This window comes from Geotrypetes seraphini, chromosome 2 (genome assembly GCF_902459505.1).
Source record: "Geotrypetes seraphini chromosome 2, aGeoSer1.1, whole genome shotgun sequence".
Taxonomy (NCBI): Eukaryota; Metazoa; Chordata; class Amphibia; order Gymnophiona; family Dermophiidae; genus Geotrypetes; species Geotrypetes seraphini.
Window position 1 is genome coordinate 158,035,090 of NC_047085.1, and position 24,901 is coordinate 158,059,990.

The following is a 24,901-nucleotide window of genomic DNA, read 5'->3' on the forward strand; positions in this document are numbered from 1 at the left end:
CAACTACCAAAGGTACGGGGAAGGGGGGTGGGGGGGTCGTGGGGGTCGCCAGGGGGGGTCGCGGGTCGGCTGGGGGAGCGGTCGGAGGTTCTTGGGGGGGGCGGTCGTTGGGGGGGAGGGGGGTTTGCGTCGAGGGCAGGAGGGCCTGGGATCCCTCCTGCCCGTAATGTAGTGCGGGGTGGGGGTAGGGGGTCGCCGTGGCCAGGAGGGTTTGGGCTCCCTCCTGGCCCGATATTGTCGGGGAGTCGGCGGTCCTTCGGGGTGGGGGTGCGAATGGTCCTGCCGGGGGGGGGGATGAATCGGACGTCGGGGGGGGGTGAACGGAGAGTCGGGACAGCGCACGGAGAGGCGGGGCAGTGCACGGAAGTCAGGGGGGTGAACGGAGAGTCGGGACAGCGCACGGAAAGTCAGGGCAGTGCACGGAAGTCAGGGGGGGGTGAACGGAGAGTCGGGACAGCGCACGGAAAGTCAGGGCAGTGCATGGAAGTCAGGGGGGGGGTGAACGGAGAGTCGGGACAGCGCACGGAGAGGCGGGGCAGTGCACGGAAGTCAGGGGGGTGAACGGAGAGTCGGGACAGCGCACGGAGAGGCGGGGCAGTGCACGGAAGTCAGGGGGGTGAACGGAGAGTCGGGCAGCATGCGCGGTATAATCGTGAGCGCGTTATACCAAAGTTTTTGTGCTTATCATCGTGATTTCTGCGCGCTATACACGTGTGCGCGTTTTATACGGGTGCGTGTTATTTGCGTGAAAATACGGTACTTCTCTTTGGTGTTCATAGAAGAAAATCCTGGAGAAAGAATGTGGTTTAGTGTTGAGGGTATATCTTGGAATGGATTGGATATGGCACCATTCACTGAAGAAAGTATTTATAAACAATTAGAAAATCTGAAAGTGGACAAAGCTATGAGTCTGGAGGGAAACATCCCAGGATACTGAAGGAATTCAGAGAAATCCTGGCGGAACCTCTTAAGCATTTATTTAATAGATGGGAGAGGTTCCACAAGATTGGAGACAAGTAAATTTGGTCCCTCTTCACAAAAATAGTGACAGGGAAGAAGTTAGTGGTAGGAAAAATAATGGAGTTGCTGTAGAAGGAAAATATAATTAACTTTATAGAATCCAAAGGGTTGTAAAACCAAGGGCTCCTTTTACTAAGGTGCACTAGTGTTTTTAGCGCACACAGGGAATTACCGCTTGCTAGGCATCTAGAACTAACGTCAGCTCAATGCTGGCATTAAGGTCTAGTGCACGCGGCAATGTACCGCACGCTATTCCGCGTGTTAAAGCCCTAGCGCACCTTAGTAAAAGGAGCCCCAAGGCAATGTGGCTTTACTAAAGAAAAATCCTGCCAAACAAATATGATTGATTTCTTTGACTGAGTGACCAAAGAACTGGATAAGGATATGTACTAGATGTAATTTACTTGGATTTCGACAAAACCTTTGATATTGTACTACACAAAGACTCTTGAATATCTGAAAGGGGTGACTTAAGGCCCAAAGTGGTGAAGTGGATTAGAAACTGGTTGACTGAAAGGCGACAGAGGGTGGTGCAAAATGGAATCCTCTCAGAGGAAAGGAAGGTGAGTAGTGAAGTGCCTCAGGGGTTGTTACTAGGGCCAATTCTGTTTAATATATTTGTGAGACATTGCTGAAGGGTGTCGGGGTTGTCAGGGGGACGGGGCAAAATTTTCTGGCAGGTCTGAGTTGTCAAGCCTTACTTTCCTGTCAATGTTTGAGCCAATCATCACTCAGGCACTGACCAGAAATAAGGCTACTCAGACCTGCCAGAAAATTTTGCCCGCACATGTAGGACAGCAAAGCTAGGGAATTACCTGTTGATAATAGAGAATCACCCAGAGTTCTCATTTAAATATTAATGACCTTGTTGTAATACATTTGTATGGCAGAGTTGGAGTCTGCCAGGAAGCTCAGAAAAGACCACAGTGAGCCCTATTGAGAACTGGCTGATAGAATACTTCCATACTAAACCAACTGGAACTGGTTCAGTGACCATTGTAAAGGCACAGTGGGTTTTGAGAATCTTCCCCTTAGAGAGATAACTATTTCTTCCCTTCAACACCTGACCTGCTGTGAAGTGTTACCTTCCCCACTACCTGCATCATCACCCCCTGGGTGAGCTAGTTTTGGGTAGCTGGTGGTGCAGCATTAAGCCCCACCCACAGTGACATCACAAGTACTTTTTTTCTTAGATTTCCATGTAAATGCTTGGTGGTATATGGAAATGATAAATATATATTTGTGGATCCATCCCAGTTAGAGAAAGTTTTAGAAACTAATACAGTGGTTGATGATAATAAGTGACTTATGGAAATAATTTTTATTTGCCTGTTTCGATGGTATATAAATAATTTCTTTTAGAAATTTCTAGCCTATTAAGGTGCATGATAGCCTCAATGATGTGAACTAAAATAACAAGAATATTTTTCTTTATATATATTTTTTTCTATTATGTGTGTGAATTTGCTTGTATTTGGTTATGTATGTAACAAATGGAAATAAGAAATAATTTTTAAAAACTATCTTTTATAGAACTTGCTCTTATAAGGAGATGCATGTACAGATTATCATATTTATGAACAAAAATTACAGCAACAACTTGCCTTTTTGTAAATATTTGTTAATTCCATTCAGGGTCTATGATACCTTTTGATAAGGCAATTCAGGTTTACTGCATGTTATGCAGATTATGATGATTAATTTTAATATGTATACTTGCTTGTGAGCTGAACTGTGCATTGTGTGGATTATAAATTATTTAAATAAAAATAAATACATACCTCTTTTGCACTTTTTATTTTGGCCAAGAACATACGCAGCTCCAAAGTTTCTGCAAACAGTGCCCGACATACTGCCTGGTAGTGATTAGGAGCGTCTGATGGTGCTGGGAGATGTGAAGCACACAACTGTGGAAATGAGCACAAAACATTTTTTATGCCTAGCTGTTCCAACACGCCTTAATTTCCATTTGCTAATTTTTCTTTCAAGATGTTTTATAATAGAATAGAAGGCTCTAGCATTTCAAATACAAATGTAGAAGAGTATGAAACAGTAGAAGTTTAATGTCAATAACTTAAAAAAAAAAAAAAAAATCAAAGAAGCCAAAATTCCAAAAATTAAAATCCTTTAATAATGAATAGAAAGGTATAGTTCACCAGTTAAGGGAGGGAACACTCATACTTAGTGCATTACAATATAACATATGATATTAATAAGCATTAAAAAAAAATACTAAAAACTAAACAAGGAGATAGTGAATGCTATGGATGGGCAGACTGGATGGACCATTTGGCCTTTATCTGCCATCATGTTTCTGTTTCTTTATGTCACTACAGGCAATGTCTCAGCAATAAATGAACAGAGTTCTTGATTATATTTTCTTCTCTTTGGCTAACTTCTGCTCACAACTGATCTTTTTAAGCAAGCTTATCCTAATACCCCATCTCCTCAATCATTCATCTTGATATCATTAATCAGAGAAACATGATGGCAGATAAAGGCCAAATGACCCATCCAGTCTGCCCATCCACAACATCCACTATCTCCTACTTTCCCTAAGAGATCCCACATGCCTGTTCCACGCTTTCTTGAATACAGACACAGTCTTTGTCTTTACCACCTCTCTGCCACGCATCTACCACCCTTTCTGTAATAAAAATGATTTCCTCATATTACTCCTGAACCTATCACTTCTTAACCTCATTCTATGCCCTCTCACTCTGGAGTTTCCTTTCAAGTGAAAGAGACTTGTCTCATGTGTATTTATGCCACAAAGGTACTTAAACATCTCTATCATATCTCTCTTCTCCCGCCTTTCCTCCAAAGAATACATGTAGAGCTCTTTAAATCTGTCCCCATATGTCTTATAATGTAGACCATCAACCATTTTAGTTGCCATCCTCTGGATGGACTCCATCCTGATTATATCTTTCTGAAAGTGTGGTCTCCAGAATTGTACTAAATAGACAAATCACTGGAGGAATAAAATTATATTCTGTGATGAAAGTCTATAGCGATTAAATCGCTCCAGAATTGTACACAATATTCTAAATGAGGTCTCACCAGAGTCTTATACAGGGGCATCGATATCTTCTTTTTCCTACTGGCCATTCCTCTCCAAGCATCCTTTTAGCTTTTGCTGTCACCTTTTCAACCTGTTTGTCCACCTTAAGATTTTATTTATTTTTTTATTTATTTGTTCAGTTTTCTATACTGTTCTCACAGGGGAGCTCAGAACGGTTTAAATGAATTTATTCAGGTACTCAATCATTTTTCCCTGTCTGTCCCATCAGGCTCACTGTCTATCTAATGTACCTGGGGCAATGGGGGATTAAGTGACTTGCCCAGGATCACAAGGAGCAGCGTAGGTTTGAACCCACAACCCCAGGTTGCTGAGGCTGTTGCTTTAACCACTGCGCCATACTCTCACATACTATCACACCCACTTCCCGCTCCTCTTTCATGCACAAAAGTTCTTCACCCCCTAAACTGTACCATTCCCTCAGGTTTCTGCAGCCCAAATGCATGACCTTGCATTTCTTAGCATTAAATCTTAGCTGCCAAATTTCAGACCATTCCTCAAACTTCACTAGGTCCTTCCTGGTTTCCACACCATCAGGGTGTTGTCATGGGTAGGAAATCAGGAGGCCTTGGGTCTACCCACTTTGGACTCAAGCACTTCTTCCTCCCCCACAAAAAATTGCAACACTGTTGCTCTGGATGGTGGAGATCCCTGAGCCAAAATTGTACACTACCCTGAACTTCTCCAAGATAGGGCAGTATATCAAAGGCCAATAAACATATAACCTTGCCAGAGGAAGAGGTACTTATCTGGCAGCCAGAAACGTCCAGGGCAGGAATAACCAATAGGCCAAATAGGCACGTGCCTAGGGCCCAAAATGGTCAGAGAGGGCCCGATGAAGGAGGGCATCAACATTGATTGGCAATGCCCCCCCCCCCAACAATTGAAGGAAAGTAAGACAAGAAAGCAACGCGGGTAAGAAAGGCAACGTGAACTGTAATTGTGCAGCGGTGCTGCTTGCCCAAAGCTTACCTCTGACGCAGCTTCCTGTTTCCACCTGGGCGCATGGTAGGGTGGGGCGGGGCAGGGGGCCCCAGTGTACTTGTGCACCTAAGGGGCCTCGACAAATTAATCCTGCCCTGGAAACATCCCTATGCTCGCACTCAGTGGTAATTTCCATGCACTGCCACAACATCGCCTCTCCCTAAGTATGCTCTGTTTTTGTACTATTTTGGATGGTGTCCCTTATTGTAGATGGTAGGGAAATGTTTTGGCTGCCAGAGGAGGACCTCTTCAGCTGGCAGAGCTTAGGGATTCCGGCCAGCCATAGCACAGATACCACAATTTTGGGTGGGCCTGAGCCCAAAGTAAGTGAGTCCAGGCCCACCCATGGATACATCTTGTTCGTTAGTCAGAGGAGGCTGGCTATCATTTAATCTAATCACATCACACTCCTCTCTCAGACCAGGATTCTCAAAAACCCATGTTAAAAACTGACGGTCTACTAACGCATCCATTTTCATAGCAAATCTAAAAAACTGAGACATTCTCAAAAAAATGCAAATGTAAATGAGATCGGTGGACTGCAGAAAAGATTCACTAAATTTGCATGTGTCCATCACTGGTGACAGCGATGAGTACATGTCAAGGAAACCCCCCCACCCCCACAACAACAGTGGGAGAAATGCCCACACTTCCCGCTGTCCTAAAATCCCTGCTGACCCAACAGGAGAGATGTCCACTCTTTCCTGCTACACTAACCACCGCGATCCAACCCCCCCTGCAGCAGTAGAGATGCCCACTCTCTCCTGCTACACTAACCACAGCAACCCGACCACTTCCCCTGCAGCAGTAGAGATGCCCACTCTCTCCTGCTGCAGTAACCGCCATGACCCAACCACCCCCTGCAGCATGAGAGATGCCCACTCTCTCCTGCTGCACTAACTGCAACAATCTGACCACTAAAATACCCCATGTGACCACCCCACCATTGACCCGACCACCCCCCACAGCGGGAGAGATGCCCACTCTCCCCCGCTACTAACCCCACGCAACCACCCCCATTTTAGACCAAGCAGCAGCAGCAGCTGGGAGGAGGGTGTCCACATCCCTCCGGCTCTATGTTGAGGTAAGGGGGAAGAGGCGGGGGAGGAGGTCACTTCAAAGTGGGCATCTCCCTTGCTGCAGGGGGTGGTCGGGTCAGTGGCGGGATGATCACGAGGGGTATTTTAGTGGTCAGGTCGTGGTGGTCAGTGCAACAGGAGAGAGTGGACATCTCTCCTGCTGCAGGAGGGGGAATAAGTGTTGTGATGCAGCGGAAAGAATGGGCATCTCTCCTACTGCATCACAACACAGGGCTTTCTAGCTGTCTCTGACACTAATCCTGGATCAGTCGGGGGTATTTTGTTGCTAAACGCCAATGCTGCGTTTTGAAAATGGCTCGGCATTTTTAAGAATCCACCGGAGGGCTCATTTCAATGTTGAAGAGCCCATTTGCATGTTAGTGTTGGAGACTGCTAGAAACCTCACTAAAGAGGGAAATAATCCCTTTTGATAATCCGCCGCTAAACTGCGTACAGGCTAAACTGCCAGAAAACAGTTTAGCGATGGCCTTTGAGAATCTTGCCCTCAGTCAAAGAAACAGTTGAGAGCAGTATACTTGTTTCAAACTAAAAATGTGTTTACTACAACTTGTATTATCAGGCAAAAGAAGGCAAATGCTTCTGAGCAACTACATACATTTAAAGTACCTGTAAATTATTTTCTTTTTACATATAGTGCTGTTACTCCTTTAGTCCTCTTCTGGGCTCTGCCCCAGAAGGAACTCTCTTGCTATTCTGGTTCTTTATTTGTCCCAATTTGTCCTGCTTGTCTGCTTTAATTAGATTGTAGCTATTGAGCAGGGATTGTCTCTTACATGTTGTTGTTTTTTGTTTTTTTTTAAATCTTTATTCATTTCAAATCTTAAAACAAGTACAATAATTACATTTATCAATTTAACTTTCAAATACACTTGAAATCTTACAATTGGTCCTCATATTATAGAATAATATCCCCTCCCTTATTCAATTATGAAAATGATTTATTTTATTAATAATCAAAACCAAATTCCTTCCCCCCACCCCCACTTAATGTCTTAAAATTTTTATTCAGGGAAGAATAATTTTTAATCTTTACAATATTCTATTAAAGTCTCTTACATGTTTAATATACAGCGTTGCATATGTCTAGCACGCTATACAAATGATAAGTATTAGTAGTAGTTTATTTAGTGAATGTAAGCTCTGAGCCTTTACTCAGTTTTTTTGTAGGTTCCTTCTTCCTGGAACACAGCTTCCGACTCCACTGACAATGGTTGATTAGATGGTTAAAGTTTGATCTTGATTTCTCTTCCTCCATTGTCTCCTTGTAGAAATGGGAGGGGGGGAGCTGGTTTCTGATTCAAACCTCCTCTAAAAAGTGCTGCAGCTTTCATAGATTCATGCTTGTTTGTCTTATTTTCCCTTCACAAGGTTCCCTCTTTAAAATAAATGGATTACCAGAATCCTAGGACAATGGCCTGGAACTACAGGCCACAGAAATAGATCCACTCAAAAAGTTACAAAACGAATTGTCACTGGCCCAGGGTGGAACAAAGAAGACGATAAAAGAAACAATTTTCTTGAATGGGGAACCAATGTTCATTCAAGGACTTGACACAGCCTTTGTTTTGGCAAATTGCCTGCATCAATGGGTCATAGAGCAGTCTCACAAGTAGAATGCTTCCTAAGCTGGATATTAAAGTAAATCAGATACTAGATATAAACGCAATTACGATAGCTCCTCCAACAGCATTTATGGTTCCCCTCAGGAAATTTTTTTTTTTTTTACTCTCTCCTTTGTTCACCTGCGGCCAACAACGCTTCTTTCTGTGGAAACTTATGGGAGGCAAATTTTCCTCCTACTCTAATCAGTCAGGTAGAGGTGTAGCTACTGTTATAGAAGTTGCACAGGTTAGTGAAAGATCAAATCTATATCGCTTTCTGGTAGAGAGGTTCTGGTACTGTTGCAGAAGCAGAAACTTAGACATCTCTACAGAAATGATAAACATATGAGAAGTATAAGCTTGATTTACTGCTGCAGACTGCCTCATACCTTTCCACTTGCTGAGTCACCAAAGAGTGAGCATGCCATAGTTTAAATATTTATAAAGCTAAGTCTACAGAAGTTGATGACCAGATGCATTTCAATGGGAGAGACAGTTCCAACAACTATAGCATAAAAACACTATACAGAAACATATCAATTAGGGAACTGCTCTTTTCAAAACGCCACTCATTTTCTTGGTCACAGACACAGAGACAACAGAAATGCATATAGGCAAAGGCACACACTAATACAGATACACACACACAGACAGGTTAGAAATATTTCCATGAGTCATGCTCAGCATGCTCCCTCCCCCCTTTTTTCCCATTAGTTATCATTTCTCTGTGGCAATCAATGATGTTTAATTAACTCTGAAGAATACTGCCAATAAGTGATATGGAAGCATTTTTTTCCAAGCAAGCTATTAGTTTATCCAGTCCTGTGATGGTGGCGGTAGTTCTAAATATACCTATTTATTTATTTCAATTTAGCTCATGTATTTTTTTATTAATAGCTTAACATGAATTAAATTCAGTTACAGCAGGAAATTGCCTGTCCCAGGGATTTACATTCTAAGATATCTCTTTACTAAGTTACATGGCATTACATTACATTACTGATTTCTATTCCGCCATTACCTTGTAGTTCAAGGCGGATTACATATGATATGTCAGGACATTAGAAGTACAGAGGTACATTAGAAGTACATCAGGACATTAGATGTACATAAGGAGTAGTATGTATATTTTTTTAAGTTGCTAAGGATTAGAGAGTGTAGCAGGTGTTGCTTGGGACATAAGAACATAAGAAGTGCCTCTGCTGGGTCAGACCAGAGGTCCATCATGCCCAGCAGTCCGCTATACCCTTCTAACCCCTTTTCCTTCAGAAATTTGTCCAAACCCTTCTTGAACTCCACTACCGTACCTTGTCCTATCACGCCCTCAGGAAGCGCTTTCCAGGTGTCTACCAGCCGTTGGGTGAAGAAGAACTTCCTTGCATTGGTTCTCAATTTGTCCCCTCTTAATTTTTCAGAGTGGCCTCTCGTTCTTGTAGTTTTTGAAAGTTTGAAGAATCTGTCCCTCTCCACTTTCTCTATGCCCTTCAGGATCTTGTAAGTCTCTATCATGTCCCCTCTAAGTCTCCGCTTCTCCAGGGAAAAGAGCCCCAGTTTCTCCATTCTTTCAGCGTATGAAAGGTTTTCCATACCTTTTATCAAACGTGTTGCTCTCTTCTGAACCCTCTCAAGTATCACCATATCCTTCTTCAGGTACGGCGACCAATATTAGACACAGTACTCCAGATGTGGGCGCACCATCGCCCGATACAACGGCAGGATAACTTCTTTCGTTCTGGTTGTAATACCCTTCTTGATTATACCTAGCATTCTATTCGCTTTCTTAGCGGCCGCTGCGCATTGCGCCGACGGTTTCATTGTCTTGTCTACCAGTACCCCCAAGTCCCTTTCTTGGGTACTCTCACTCAATAACAGCCCTCCCATCGTGTAGCTGTATCTCGGGTTTCTGTTTCCTACGTGCAAGACTTTACATTTCTCTACATTGAACTTCATCTGCCATCTCATCGCCTACTCTCCTAGTTTGTTCAGGTCCCTTTGTAAACCTTCGCAGTCCTTTATAGTCCTAGCCCCACTAAATAGTTTGGTGTCGTCTGCAAATTTTATTACTTCGCACTTTGTCCCTGTTTCTAGATCATTTATGAATACATTGAATAACAGCGGTCCAAGCACCGACCCCTGCGGAACACCACTCGAGACCCTCCTCCAGTCCGAATAGTGGCCCTTCACTCCTACCCTCCGTTTCCTACCTGCCAACCAATTCCTGATCCATCTGTGTACGTCTCCTTCCACCCCATGGTTCTTCAGTTTCCGAAGTAGGCGTTCATGGGGTACCTTGTCAAAGGCTTTTTGGAAGTCTAAATATACGATGTCAATGAGGTTCCCTTTGTCCATCTGTCCATGGCGACCTGGTTGTCTGTGCGGACCAGCACCACTCAGTCGTGAAGCAGGTGACAAAAAGCTTTCAGGGCGAGGAAAATCACTCAAAACTCCAGCAGATTGATGTGACAAAGGCGGTCGGTACTGGACCAAAGACCTTGAGTGTGAAAACTGTCCAGATGAGCCCCCCCAAGGATAGGCCGATGAGTCCGTTGTCAGGACCTTCTGCGGAGGGGGAGCATGAAACAGAAAACCTCTGGAAAGATTGGAAGATAGCATCCATCAACAGAGAGACTGCCTCAACAAAGGAGTCACGACAATGAGTCGAGAGACAGGATCACGATCCTGGTTCCATTGGGACGCTAGAGTCCATTGAGGAATACGGAGGTGAAGTCTGGCAAAAGGAGTCACGTGAACCGTGGAGTCCATGTGCCCTAGTAGGACAATCAGGACCCGAGCCAAAGATAGATGGGCCACCCGCTGGCATAGACAAACAAGGGCCTCCTGACGAGGCCGAGGCAAGAAGGAGCGGAGACAAACTGGTGGACAGAGGTGAGATTTGGGGAAGTTCACCTCAAAGCCCAGGGCCGCAGCTACCACAACAAGACATTTCGTGAAAACCCTCAGAGAGGCCGCCAGGCCGAAGGGAAAAACACGATACTGGAGATGGAGATCTCCCACCCAGAATCTCAGATACCGGCAAGAGGCCGGGTATATCGGAATGTACGTGTATGCCTCTTTGAGGTCCAGCGAGCACAGCTAGTCCCCCTCGTCCAAGAGGGGGTACAACGTAGGAAGGGTGAGCATTCTGAACCGTTCCTTGACCAGAAACTTGTTCAGAGCACGGAGGTCCAAGATCGGACGCAGATCCCCCGTCTTCTTGGGTACCAGAAAGTACCGGGAATAAAACCGGTATTCCACTGGTCCGGAGGAACCTCCTCAACCGCCCAAAGGTGAAGAAGGGCCTATAGGAAGGTTCAGGGGCACGTGACTGAAGTGAAGGGAGTACCCCTCCTGGATGATGGAAAGCACCCAACTGTCGGTGGTAAGACTTTCCCACTGGTATAGAAATGATGGAGACGACCCCCAATGGGGAGGGGGGAAGGCTCCAGGAGGAAGGGATCCCAAAGGCTCAGACCGGAATTATCAAAAAGACGGCCCAGTCTTCGCCGGAGCCGACGGTTGGGCCTTAGCCTGACGCTGCTGTTGTTGCTGCTGCAGCCACTTCGAAGGAGGCCGAGAAAACGCAAGAGTAGATTTCTGCGGATATCTCCAGGGAGGAATTTTGTATTGCCGAAACGGAGGGGTCTTTGGCTTAAGTCTCACCAGAGAGGCGAAGGACCGTTCGTGTTCCAAGAAGCGCTTAGTGGCCGCCTCTATGGAATCATCAAATAGCTCATGACCATGCAAGGAAGATTGGCCAGACGATCCTTGAGATTCGGATCCATATCCACAATCCTGAGCCAAGCGAGCCATGGCGATTGCAAAGCTGTGATCCTCGAGGACAACTCGAAGGCGTCATAGGCCGCCTGAAACATATAGAGATGGAGCTGGGAGAGCGTCCCCTCAAGGAGATGAAACTCCTAACGTTGAGAATCCGGCATGTCCTCCCGGAATGAGTGGAGGGCTTCCACACAGAACCGGAGATAGGATGTGAAGATAAAGTTATAGTTGAGGACACGGTTCGCCATCATTGAGTTTTGATAAAGACGTCGACCAAACTTGTCCATCGTATGGCCCTCCCGACCCGGAGAGACAGCTGCGTATACCTTCGAGGGGTTGGATTTCTTCAAGGAAGAGTCAACCACCAAGGATTGGTGAGAAAGCTGAGAACTTTCAAACCCCTTGACCGGGATCATCTGGTAACGGGACTCCAATTTGGAGGGAATAGCCGTAACCACATAAGGGGTCTCCAGGTTCTGGAGAAATCTTTGCCGGAGAACCTGGTGCAACGGCAAGCGCAGTGCCTCATGAGGCGGATGAGCAACACCCATTTCCGCCAGGAATTCCTGGGTATAACGGGACTCAGACTGGAGGTCTGCCCATGTCAGAAATGAAACGAGTGAAGGAGGAGTTTCGAGAAGACTCATCCTCCTGAGGAGACCCCGAGTGAGATCTGGGGGCAGCAGAGAAAGAGGGAGAAATGTCCCTCGAATAGCATGACGGAGCCTCGGAGTCCCGCGACTTGGTGATCGAGGAGGTGCGACTAAATCGCCTCAGGGGCGTCGATGAATGACCTCGCATAGGGTGGGTCGAGGAGGACACCGGAGTCCGAGGGACCTTCTTGTTGAGCCTCGGAGAAGACGGGGCAAAGGAAAATTCTTCCACCAGTTTTGAAGAAGACCCCCTGAGAGGTGGTCAATAGCCCCGAGGGGGAATGCACAGTAGAGTCCAACTCGAGGACAAGGGTGTGCCTGGAAGGTTTCACGGTCAGAGACCTGCCCCGCAGAGGTGGAGAAGACCACAGCTTTTTAGAAGGGGCAAACCTCGGCAAAGTAGCGGGCAAAAAGCGGGCCCCTGTTATGGGTTCCCGGAAAGTCACAGGCCCCGATTCTGGAGACGAAGAATCGCTCGCGGGAACCCTGCGAGTCTTGCAGGCAAGGCCCCGAGACACAAGAGAAGGACGCTCAGGCTGGTCAGACTGGGGCTTGGTCGAGACCGGTGTCAGAGATGTCAAGGTCGGGACCAATTGGCTCACCACCGAGGAAAGCTGTGATGTAAGGATAGCCTTAAGCATATTCTCGAACAGGATGTTGGGTCACAGGTGCAGCAGTGCGCTCCTTTGGGAGCGACCTCGAAGAAGAGTATTCTTAGAAGAGGCATGCTTAGAATGAGGTCTCGAAGATGCCGACGAGGCGGCACTCGCATGAGACTCAGAGGTAGGCTTCTTTGCCGGCACACCTGAGGAGGAAAGAGGAGACTTACCCAAGACCGGAGTAGCAGGAGGAGCCGAGCCTGAAGCCTTGGTGGACGAGGGGGGACTTCGAGCTCGAGGCCTGTCCCTCAGGATCCATCGGGCCAAAAAGTAGAAGAATCTTGGCCACCCTCCGACGAAGAGCCCACGGTTGCAGAGTCACACAACGCGTACATGACTCAGCGCGGTGCTTCGCACCCAGGCATTCCACACACCAACAATGAGGATCAGTAATGGACATAACCCGGTTGCACTTAGTGCAGTGCTTGAACCCGGTGCGAGGCCGGGACATAAGAAAAAAAGACGGTCGCCGCCCCGCGAGGTCAGGCGGCCAGAGCAAGACTGGAGACCCGGTCAAAAAGACACAAGCACAGCGACTCAAACGAAAATAACAAAGAAAGCTGCGGTGTGCGAGGCCGGGACATAAGAAAAAAAGACGGTCGCCGCCCCGCGAGGTCAGGTGGCCAGAGCAAGACTGGAGACCCGGTCAAAAAGACACAAGCACAGCGACTCAAACGAAAATAACAAAGAAAGCCGCGGTGCAAGAGGGACAACGAGATCGCACGCAGCAAGGGAGCAGTGCTTCTGGCTCCGTGGAAAACATAGAACTAAGGCCACGCTGAGGAGACGCATGCCCTAGATCGGGCGGGAGGGGCACATGTGAAAACGTGCGCTAGGGAGCTCCGTCGGTGACGTCACCCACATGTTGAGAATATGCTGCCTGCTTGTCCTGGGATAATGGTCATGTTCAAATGGCAAACTGCTAGACATCCAAATATAATTTTTTTCCCGAAAATCATCTACTTAGACATCTTGGTCACCGGGACGTCTAACTTTATATCCCATTTTTGAAAAGAAAAACATCCAGGTTGAAAACGTCATAATCCTGATCATTTGAACATGGATGGGGCCAGCATAGTAATGGACTGGCCACATAGACATCCCGACAGAGCAATGAGACACCTGAGAGGGCATTGCTGTGAACTTTACGTAAAGGGTGCCAGCTGCATATCTCACCATAACCCCCTTATAAATTATGGTGATCCCCCCCCAATCCCAACTGCACTTATGGCTGCAGGTGGTCTTTTATGGCAGTATAGTAGGGTTTGGGTGGGCCCACACATTGTACTATAAATGTAGTGATTTGAGTGGCTTATGGGCCTAGTTGCTCCTCTCTATAGTTCACCAGCCCACCCACCAGGCTACTTAATACACCTGTGTGTAGCTCTACTAGGTTTCACCATAGCAGATGCTGCTATTTTAGAGACAGGTATGTACCTTTTTGTTCTCATTTTTGTGTGATGGAAGCACTAGAGGAGTATGGGGAGTGTCTTACCTTGACAAATTAAATTTGCGGATGACATAAAGTTATTCAGAGTAGTGAAGACACAGGGGGATTGCAGAGATCTGCAACATGACATAACCAGACTCGAGGAATGGGCATTGACATGGCAGATGAGATTCAACGTGGATAAATGTAAAGTAATGCATGTCGGTAAGAAAAATCTCAGGCAAGAGTACAGGATGTCCGGGGCGGTACTTGGAGAGATCTCCCAGGAAAGGGACTTGGGAGTTCTGATCGACAAGTCGATGAAGCCGTCCACACAATGTGCAGTGGCGGCGAAAAGGGCGAACAGAATGCTAGGAATGATTAAGAAGGGGATCACGAACAGGTCGGAGAAGGTTATCATGCCGCTGAACCGGGCCGTGGTGCGCCCTCACCTGGAGTACTGCGTCCAGCACTGGTCGCCGTACATGAAGAAGGACATATTAATACTCGAAAGGGTCCAGAGAAGAACAACTAAGATGGTTAAGGGGATGGAGGAGCTGCCGTACGGTGACAGATTAGAGAAACTGGGCCTCTTTTCCCTAGAACAGAGGAGATGGGGACATGATCGAAACATTCAAGATACTGAAGGGGATAGACTTAGTAGATAAGGACAGGTTGTTCACCCTCTCCAAGGTAAGGAGAACGAGAGGGCACTCTTTAAAGTTGAAAGGGGATAGATTCTGTACAAACGTAAGGAAGTTCTTCTTCACCCAGACAGTGGTGGAAAACTGGAACGCTCTCCCAGAGGCTATCGTAGGGGAAAACAATCTCCAGGGATTCAAGACAAAGTTAGACAAGTTCCTACTGAACAAAGTCGTACGCTAGAAGGCTAGTCTCAATTAGGGCACTGGTCTTTGACCAAAAGGGCCGCCGCGTGAGCGGACTGCTGGGCGCGATGGACCACTGGTCTGACTCAACAGCGGCATCTCTTATGTTCTTATGACAAACACAGTGGTCATATAGTCAGTTTGGGCATCTTTGTGGCACTTAGACCCTTCTAAAACAGGTCTAGTTCCAAACATATAAGTTCCGTCCAGGATGTCTTATAAAATGTCTGATTATCGATGCAACCTGCCCTTGGGAACGCCCAAAGCCTACCCACAGCATGCCTCCACCATGCCCATCTCGTGCTCTAGATGTACAGAGACTGGGATACCTCGCCAGACCTCCAGAAAGGTGGTTTCAATTATCGGCACTTGGATGTCCTGGTGATTAGGATGTCCAAGTGCTGTTTTAAGATACTTTTTGGATGTCTATGTTTTTTTATTATGAGCCTGATAGTGCCAAAAGTAGCAGAAATATCTAGGAAGGCTACTACTTCAGCTCCCTTTGTCTCCAATCACATAACCAGATGGTCAATGTTGCACTGAAATCAACTCTGAATTCAAAACAAATAATTAAGATAAATGATCATCAATGAATTCTTGCAGAGACTGGAAATTGGATGATAAGTTACTTTAAACCCCATGGTACAAGGCATTTTTTTTTTAGACTTAAACTAATAAAAGTCATCTTGAGGGAGAAAGGTCCTCTGTCACGGAGACGTTAGCTACAGGTTTAACCATAATAATCTTACAACACTAAACAATGCCCATAGAGCAAACATTCAAAGTACAGGTACTATTTGACATTTGTGCCAACATATTTCTCCATTAATCAGTGAAAAACTGTGCCAGTGGGCAGTCAGGTTATAATTAGTGGAATCTCCCTATGTACATAACATATTGTCAGCAAGTATACTTGTACATGTATATTCATATGCAATTTTATAATAGCTATTTTCTGCATATAAAACATGAAAAAATTACCCACCAAATGAGAATGATTTTCTGGTAAATAAGCAGTTTGAAAAATGTCCACCTTTCCTGCGGGTAAAAGGTGCATGTGCATGACTCTTTGAGGATCTATTATTTGGTTTCACTACTGCTGCTCTTTGCCATTGTCCAGAACTTGCCACCCTTGGCAACTGCCTATTTTCCTTATGGTTACACCAGTCCTGGGAAAGAGGGGAGAGAGGGAGGAATTTGCAGAGTAGAAATGAAGAGTGAGTGAAGGAACAGAGCTACTGTATGGTATAATGGAATTGTTTCTCCCTTCCTGACCCATGATGCTCCCAATGTGTACTCCTCCCTTCTCCCCTCCTCCTGTTTTAAATCTTTTCTCCATTCCCCTTTTCCATACACTGCTACCTCTTCCTTTGCCATGCCTTGTTTACTATATCCTTCCTCCCCTTCCCATGAATCACAAAGATCCTTCTCTCCCTCCAAAAAAGGGGAAAATAAATGTTAGAAAATGGTTACTTTTATACATCAAAATAAAAAGGTACCTAATTTAATATACAAATAAATACAAATTTGTACATATCTGCCATATACAGTAATAGTCTCTGCATATCTCTACCACAGAATCTACTGTTGCGTTGCCAAAGGGGGCTCTACATGTGCTAAAATGAGACACAAAACATGGTTTGCTCCATGTTCAATTACACATAAAAGCAAAAAACCTGCAAAACACTATGGGGCTCATAATCGAAAGAGAAAAACGACTAAAAACCGGCCTAGGTCGGCAGTTGGACAAACGTTGTCCAAATATGTCCAAGTGCCGATAATAAAAACAGGTTTTGGACGTATTTCTAAACGACCTAGGCCTTCATAGTGCTGCTGAACGACCAAAGCTAAACAGGGCATTTCAGGAGGAGTGTCAAGGGCGGGAGTTGGGAGGGACGTGGGCCGGCTTAGACTTAGTCGTACAATATGTATAACCAAAAGTTATACAGCACAGGTTCGACGGAACTTGGATGCTGTGACTCAGACCATGTAAAACATGGTCTAAGTCACATAAACCCACCTAAAGTCATCAGATAAGCACTGCAAACACATAAAACAGACCCCCACACACTACCCCAGTGATCACCGACCCCCCCATAAAAATATTAATCACACCTTTAAAATTCAGCCTTCAGACCATCATCACCTGGCCGTCTGGCATAGGAAAGCCTAGTCGTCCAGCACAGAGGCGGCTTAAGCCGTCTTGAGGGTGGGTTAGGGACTCATGGAGAGGAGGACCCATGCCCATAAGCCCCTGTAATCACTGCATTGATACTTAAACATGTGCTCTCCCCTATACACCCGCAAAACTCTTTTTTACTGGCATATAAGTGGCTCCTGCAGCCATAAGGGCTATTAAGGTAGTAGATAAGTGGGTCTAGGGGATTCTGGAGGTAGTTTGGGGGGGCTCACCGTGACCTATAAGGGAGCTGTAGTGAGATGATGATATGGCACCCTTTTTGTGACATTCACAGCAGTGCCCTGTAAGGTACCCCACTATTTAGGTGCCATGTCTGGATGTTCAGTCCATCAGTTTGCAGACCCCTCCCACGTCCAACAGGGCTTGTTCTAGGCGTTTTTGACTTGGATGAAAAGTTGGACGAAAATGTGGTATAAAGATGGACGATTTAGCGGCTTGGACGATCAGATTGGCAGGACGTATACTTTGATGATTTTCGAAACAAAAAAAATTTTGGACATATTTTTCAAAAACGTGTCCTAGGCTGTTTTTTTACTTTGGATGACTTGCGACTTAGATGAAAATGAACTTAGACGAAAATGAACTTAGACATCCCTTTCAATTATGCCCCTCTCAGTGTTCTCCCCAGAAATTTTTTCCAGCCGGGTGGCATAAAAAAGTAGCCGGGTGGGGCGGGATGGGGAAATTTGGTGGTGGGGAAAATTAACCCCCTCTTTTACTAAGGTGCGCTAGCATTTTTAGCATGCGCAAACCCCTGTGCTACGTGGGAAAACTAACGCCAGCTCAATGCTGGCATTAGCATCTAGCACGTGTGGCAATTCCTCCAGTGCGCTAAGCGCACGCTAAAACCACTATCGTAACTTAGTAAAAGGAGCCCTAAATGTGTACTATTTTTATTAGTTAATTATTATTATTTTCCAATGCTCAATATGACTTCCTTTTTTAAGGTTTAACACTTGTGCCAGAATATTTTTACTAAATTTAAGAAGTATTTGCCCTCTTTCAAATGGTATAGAGGTTAAAAAAGGGAAAGGCGTTAATGAAGTCATTAGGTTCAATTCAATCTAGCCATTTATTTCTGCATGAATTTAAACAACTAAAAAAAAAGATAAATATAGCCCAGTCATACAAGAAATGCCTCTACAGCAGGGGTGCCCACACTTTTTGGGCTTGCGAGCTACTTTTAAAATGACCAAGTCAAAATGATCTACCAACAATAAAAATTTTTTAAAAACACAAAGCACACTGTATGCAGAGAAAATGTTAATTATCATTTATATTCCGCGGGTTTTCAAAGAGGTCAAGGCAGACGATTCTATGCAATGTCACCTCAGGAACAACTATACAAAAATAGACAAATATACCCCCTCCCTTTTTACTAAATCGCAATAGCGGTTTTTAGAGTAGGGAGATGCACTGAATGCCCTGCGCTATTCTCGATGCTCATAGGTTCCCTGCGCTAAAAACCGCTATTGCGGTTTAGTATAAGGGGGCCATAGTGCAAAATATAGACAGCAGATATAAATTCTCAAAACAGACACATTTTGATCACTAAACTGAAAATAAAATCATTTTTCCTACCTTTTTGTCTGGTGATTTCATGAGTCTCTGTTTGCACTTCCTTCTTCTGACTATAAGTCCAATATTTTTTTCTTTCTGCCCCTCCCCTTTTCTTTCTGTCTCTCTCCCCCTGTCCCTCCCAGCCATCGCGCCAATTTCTCCACTTCCCCGATTCTTTCCCTACCCCCTAAGCCACCATGCCGATTTTTCCCTGCTTCCACGAGCCAGGCCAGGAATGTACAAGCGCTGGACTCACAAGACTTCACCTCTGATGTCAATTCTAACATCAGAGAGGAAGTTCCAGGCCAGCCAGGCAGCGATTGGCTCGCCCAGAACTTCCTCTCTGACATCAGAATTGACGTCTGAGGTGAAGTCTTGTGAGCCCGGCGCTTGTACTCGCCTGGCCTGGCTCAGGGAGGCAGGAAGAAAAAGATTGCCAAGGCATCACGATCAACTCACATTGCCGTTGCGATCTACTGGTCGATCGCGCTCGACCATTTGGGCACCCCTGCTGTTATGGTATCCTGTTCTGACCTGAGGAAAGGGGTTTAGTCCCCAAAAAACTACCTTATTTCCATTTCCTATTTATAAGCTTTAATCAATAGATACAATACTACTTGATTCTACATAAAGCAACAAAAAAAATTTTTTCTACCTTTTGTCATTTCTGCTTTAATCATCTTGTCTTCACTCTTCTTTCTAGCCAGCATCTGTCCGCTCTGTCTTCCATGCAGTATCAGCCCCTTCCATCCACTGTCTGCCCTCTCCCCGTTCCATATGGCATCTTCCCTCTTTTTATGCTCCTTCAATAAACTATCTATCCTGTGCTCCTTCTCTTCTCCTTTGTACATGATTGATTTCTGCTCTGCCACCTCTCCATTTTTCTCTCTCTGTCACCACCCCGTCCCCTATGCTCTGGCATCTCTCTCTTCTCCTTTCTTTCCTTCACACCCCACAGACTGGTATCTTTCCTTCCCTGATTCTCTGGCATCTCACTCCTTTCCTTTTCTTCCATCTCTCCCTCCCCCTCCATGCTCTGACATCTCCTCCTTCCTTTCCCCCTTCCTTTTCCCTTGGTCTGGCATACTTTCCTTCTTCCCTCCATGCCCTGGCATCTCTTCCTCCCTCCCTTCCCTCCAATCCCTAGCTCTCGTTTCATTCCCTCCCTCATCTTCTTTCTCCCTCCAGTTGGGTGCAGCAAGTCTCTCCCCCTCTGCTCCCTTTCCTCCTTCTGTCACCCAAGGCCTGGCGTCCTGAACTTCTTCAGGCAGCAGCATTCACAATTCACTGCTGTTGCCAGCTTCGGGCCTTCTTCTCTGTCAGGTCCTGCCTTCATGGAAACAGAAGTAGGCAGGACCCGGCAGAGAGGAAGGCCTGAAGCTGACAACAGCAGTGAATTGTAAATGCTGTTGCTAGCCAAAGAAGTTCATGACACCAGGCCGAGCACCCGGGGCAGACTGCTACTCTCCCCCCCCCCACGACCCTCCTATCTCTCCCTCCCTCCCATCACGAGACTCTAAACAGCACTGCTCTACTCTAAGCAGGCTGCTTCAGGGCTTTCTCCTGCCATGATTCCCTCTGGCACATCACTGATGAGGGAAGGAGGTAAAGGAGGGTAGGATCGGGTTGGGGGGGCACCCGGGATGATGATGAGGTTGCTACTGCCAGCGAATCCAGCAAGATTAAGGCTCCAAAGCACAGCACTGGCAAGACCCTCCTGACCATTTTGGGCCCTAGGTCTGTGCCTACTGGGCCTATTCTTTAATCCGGCCCTGCTTCCCCCCCCCCATATGCCCTGACATCTCTCTCTTCCACTCCATGGTATGGTATCTTCTTTCCCTCCCTCCCATGGTCTTTGCATCTCTTTCCTCCTTTTCCTGATCTTCCTTCTCCCTCCTTCCCTCTCTCTCCCCAATTGGGTGCAGCAGCATTTCTCTTCCCCCTCCCCCCATTGGGTACAGCAGTATTATAAGCATTTCTCTTCCCTCCCCCCAATTGGGTACAGCAGAAGCAGCATTTATCTTCACCCTCCCCCTTAATTGGGTGCAGCAGCATGACTCTTCCCCCTCCCCCTATTGGGTACAGCAGCATTATCATCAGCATTTCTCTTAAACCCCCCCCCACACACACAATTAGGTATAGCAGAAGCACCAGCATTTCTCTTCCCCCTCCCCTCTAATTGGGTACAGCAGCTTTTTTCCTCCCATTCCCGCCCCCCCCCCCCCCCGTCTCACACACCCGGCAGATTCCTACAGACAAAGGCAAGTTGCAAGTTTCCCTTTGTCGCTGACCTATCTCCCAAAGGTCAGCGACGGAGGGAAGCTTACAACTTGCTACTCTTGCTTACTTCGGGCCTTTCTCGTTGCCGGGTCCTGCCTTCGCGGAAACAGAAAGTAGGCAGGACCCGGCAGCGAGAAATGCCTGAAGTAAGCAAGAGTAAGTAAGCTTCCCTCCGTGGCTGGCCTATCTCCAGCATGCTCCGGGGCTCTAATGGTCCGTGCCGGCTTCTCTTCCCTACCCCCCCCCCCCGACGTAACTTCCGGTTTCGGAGGGAAGCCGGCTTCGAGTTGTTTGCTGGGTTTGGTTTTAAGTCGGGCGGGAGTCTTTCGGTGGCTCTTCAAGCTGTGCGTTAAGCAGTGGCGACAGCAGGATTCGGCAGATGACAGCTGGGCGGGCATCTAAATTTGCTGGGCGGAGCGCCCGGCTGAAAAGCGCTGGGGAGAACACTGCCCTCTATTTATTTTACCTTGCCAGAGCTTCATTATTTTTTTAAAAGCTTTCAGGCAGTATGAAATGATTTCTATTGTACACCCAGAGGGAAGTGTCTTTACCAGCATTACTATGGATCACAGCATGCTGGAATAAGGAGAAAAAAAATAAGTGACAGGGACAATGAATCCCAATTAGCATTATTTTGAATATGTAATAGTCTATTATGCATAACATGAATATGTAATGGTCATAAAGCATAACAGCTGATGGCACCATATTCTGATTTATTAGTGCTGAGTTTTCTGATACAGAATGGACAATAACATGTTATCAATTTATGAGAAGTTTGGGGAAGGATTTGAAGATTCTGCTGCATTATTAATTTTTAAGAAAATGGTTCTTGGCAGCAAGGAGGACTGGGAAGTTCTGCTGGAGGAAAAATACTATCAGGGTTCTCTGCTAATTTTTTAAAAATTATTATTATTAGGAAGCATTTCTTCAAGAGAAATGATATTTCTGCTCATTTTTTTCCCTTAATCTCTATCACATCACTTGCATAAAGCAGTGATAGCTTGGTTTAAGAATCTAAATACTTATTTGTTTTATTTTTATTTAAAAATTTATATACTGCATAAAAACTATGCGGTTTACAAAATTACATGCAAACATATTGAAAATGCTAAAACATGTTTCGACAGAACAAACACAATAAAACATTAACTAATGGTATCATTATTAAAACCTTTTTCAAATTCATCCTACAAGATGGAAAAACAAAATCCCATAAAAACATTTACAGGATGGGAAAGCATTAACAGCAAATAGCATTAGCACATGAAGGCATTGACAAATAATTGCGTTTTCAACATTTCCTTAAAGTTCAGTCGCCCATCATAGAATCGCAGAATACCAGGCAGCGCATTCCAAAGCTTGGCACCTGCTATAGACAACATTGTTACCCCAATCTTAACATGAGAGACTAACATCTTACCCTCCAAACTCAGTTTCATACTATTTTCAGATCTCAAACATTTTCTGGGTTGATAGATTTCAAAAAACTCCTTTTAGTGCCATAGGGGAAACGTGATATAAAATTTGCTGTATGATTGCAAAAATCTTAAACTGTACTCTCTGCTGCATAGGTAACCCCGTACAAGAGTTCCACTTTCTTTTGAAGTCCTTCACTGCCCCAGGTAAAATATTAGATAGATAGGGAAAATACTTGAAGTACTTGTATGTAAACCGCTTTGAGTGTGGTTGTATAACTACAAAAAGGCGCTATACAAATCCCAATCCCCTTCTTTTTCCCTTGATTCACCAATGAAAACAAAGCCTCTCTCCCAGATCCTACACTTCCCATGGTAAGACCTGCAAGAGCAGCCTCTTCCGGAGGCTTTTGTAGGGGAAAACACCCTCCAAGGTTTCAAGACTAAGCTGGACAAGTTCCTGCTAAACTGGGACGTACACAGGTCAGGCTGGACTCATTTAGAGCAGTGGTTCCCAACCCTGTCCTGGAGGGCCACCCGCTAGTCGGGTTTTTGGGATAACCCTAATAAATATGCATGAGATAAATTTGCATATAATGAAGGTGACAGGCATGCAAATCTGCTCCATGCATATTCATTAGGGCTATCCTGAAAACCTGACTGGCTGGTGGTCCTCCAGGACAGGGTTGAGATCCACTGATTTAGAGCACTGGTCTTTGATCTGGGGGCCGCCACATGAGCGGACTGCTGGGCAAGATGGACCACCAGTCTGACCCAGCAGCGGCAACTCTTATGTTCTCTGTGAAACATCACACTCAGTGAGCTGGAAATCACACCATTTGAGCTTTGAATGTGAATGCACTAGAAGCTTCTTTGACAGAATGTAAAAGCAAGGTGGCACTATAAGCATAGGCTGCACATTTGGTTGACAAAACCCAGCCTTAAAAATCTATTTCCCCTACTGTGTTTCTGTCATATGAAGATTTCTCATCCGTAAATCTGAGGTGCTCCAGTTCCAAACACTACAGCACCTTCTTTGTGTGATCTTTGGCAGCCTTGAAGGATAAAAAAAGCATATATAAAAAAATAAAAAAGCACAGTGGCCTAAAAACAGGGATCAAAGTATTTTTTTTTATTTGGAAGACCCAGCACAGCCTGTGTTTTGGCCAAAGCCTACGTCAAGGGTCTGTACAATAGTATATTTCTCAAGTGCGTCCAGCGTAACAAGGATAACAAAGTCTCAAAGAGTGAAAGATCCCAAATTCTTCAGCAATCTTCAAATCGGAACAACACTGACAGCATTAGAGTCTTTTCCTCAAATGTTTAACCATATTATAAGATCAGGCAGTGTTATACAGGCATTGTGTCAACTGCTAACTTTATATATGACACTAGAGGGGTGTCAGGTCAAAAGCGCGCCGGGACAAAGGTGCGTCCAGACAATTGAGCGCAGCGCAGAGGTGCGCGCCGCACTAAATTACTGTTTTTTAGGGCTTTGATGGGGGTGTGTGGGGGGGGAACCCCCCCATTTTACTTAATAGACATCGCGCCGCATTGTGGGGGCATTGTGGGGGGTTGTAACCCCCCACATTTTACTGAAAACTTCACTTTTTCCCTGTTTTTAGGGAAAAAGTTAAGTTTACAGTAAAATGTGGAGGGTTACAACCCCCCAAACCCCCCTAACGCTGGCGCGATGTCTATTAAGTAAACTGGGGGGGCTCCCCAACAAAAACCCCCGTCGGATCCCCTAAAAACTGTAATTTAGTGCGGCGCGCACCTCCGCGCTGCGCTCAATTGTCTGGGCGCGCCTTTGTCTTTCGCTCCGTTGTCTATGAACCCACTAGAGGTAACTACAGTCTCCAGTACACTATATAGCACTGAATGAAGAGGTAGATGAAACTGGCATCTTGGAGAGTACATATTACCAGTGTACACATTATATGTATCATAACGATAGATTGGATCAGACTAGTGGAGAGATGGCACTACATGATAAGGCTGGAACAGGCTGTCTATGGATCTTAGACAAGCAGCATTGGTATTACAGTTTAGAAAACAGTTGATAACTTGTCTCTGCGCACTTTTTCAATCTGTAGCAGTGGGTTATGAGCCAGCAGTCAAGTTTCAGTCAAGTATAAGTAATGTGATGTTGGTTATATGTTCTGTGGTTGTCTATTTATTGTCAGTTGCATTGTTGTACGTTTGTCGTATTGTAATTTGTCTATTGAATTATGATGTTCTGTTGTTTTTT

General features: G+C 45.5%; 1 protein-coding gene across 3 annotated transcripts in view; it reads right to left on the reverse strand.

Annotated features, from left to right (window-relative positions):
- Positions 1–24,901, reverse strand: part of SPIRE1 (spire type actin nucleation factor 1) — a 297,110-nt gene that overhangs the window by 156,273 nt on the left and 115,936 nt on the right. For all 3 annotated transcript variants that reach the window (XM_033934118.1, XM_033934119.1, XM_033934117.1), the window contains exon 4: positions 2,802–2,927. In XM_033934118.1, coding sequence (XP_033790009.1) covers positions 2,802–2,927 — 126 coding nt within the window. The remainder of the gene's footprint in view (positions 1–2,801; positions 2,928–24,901) is intronic.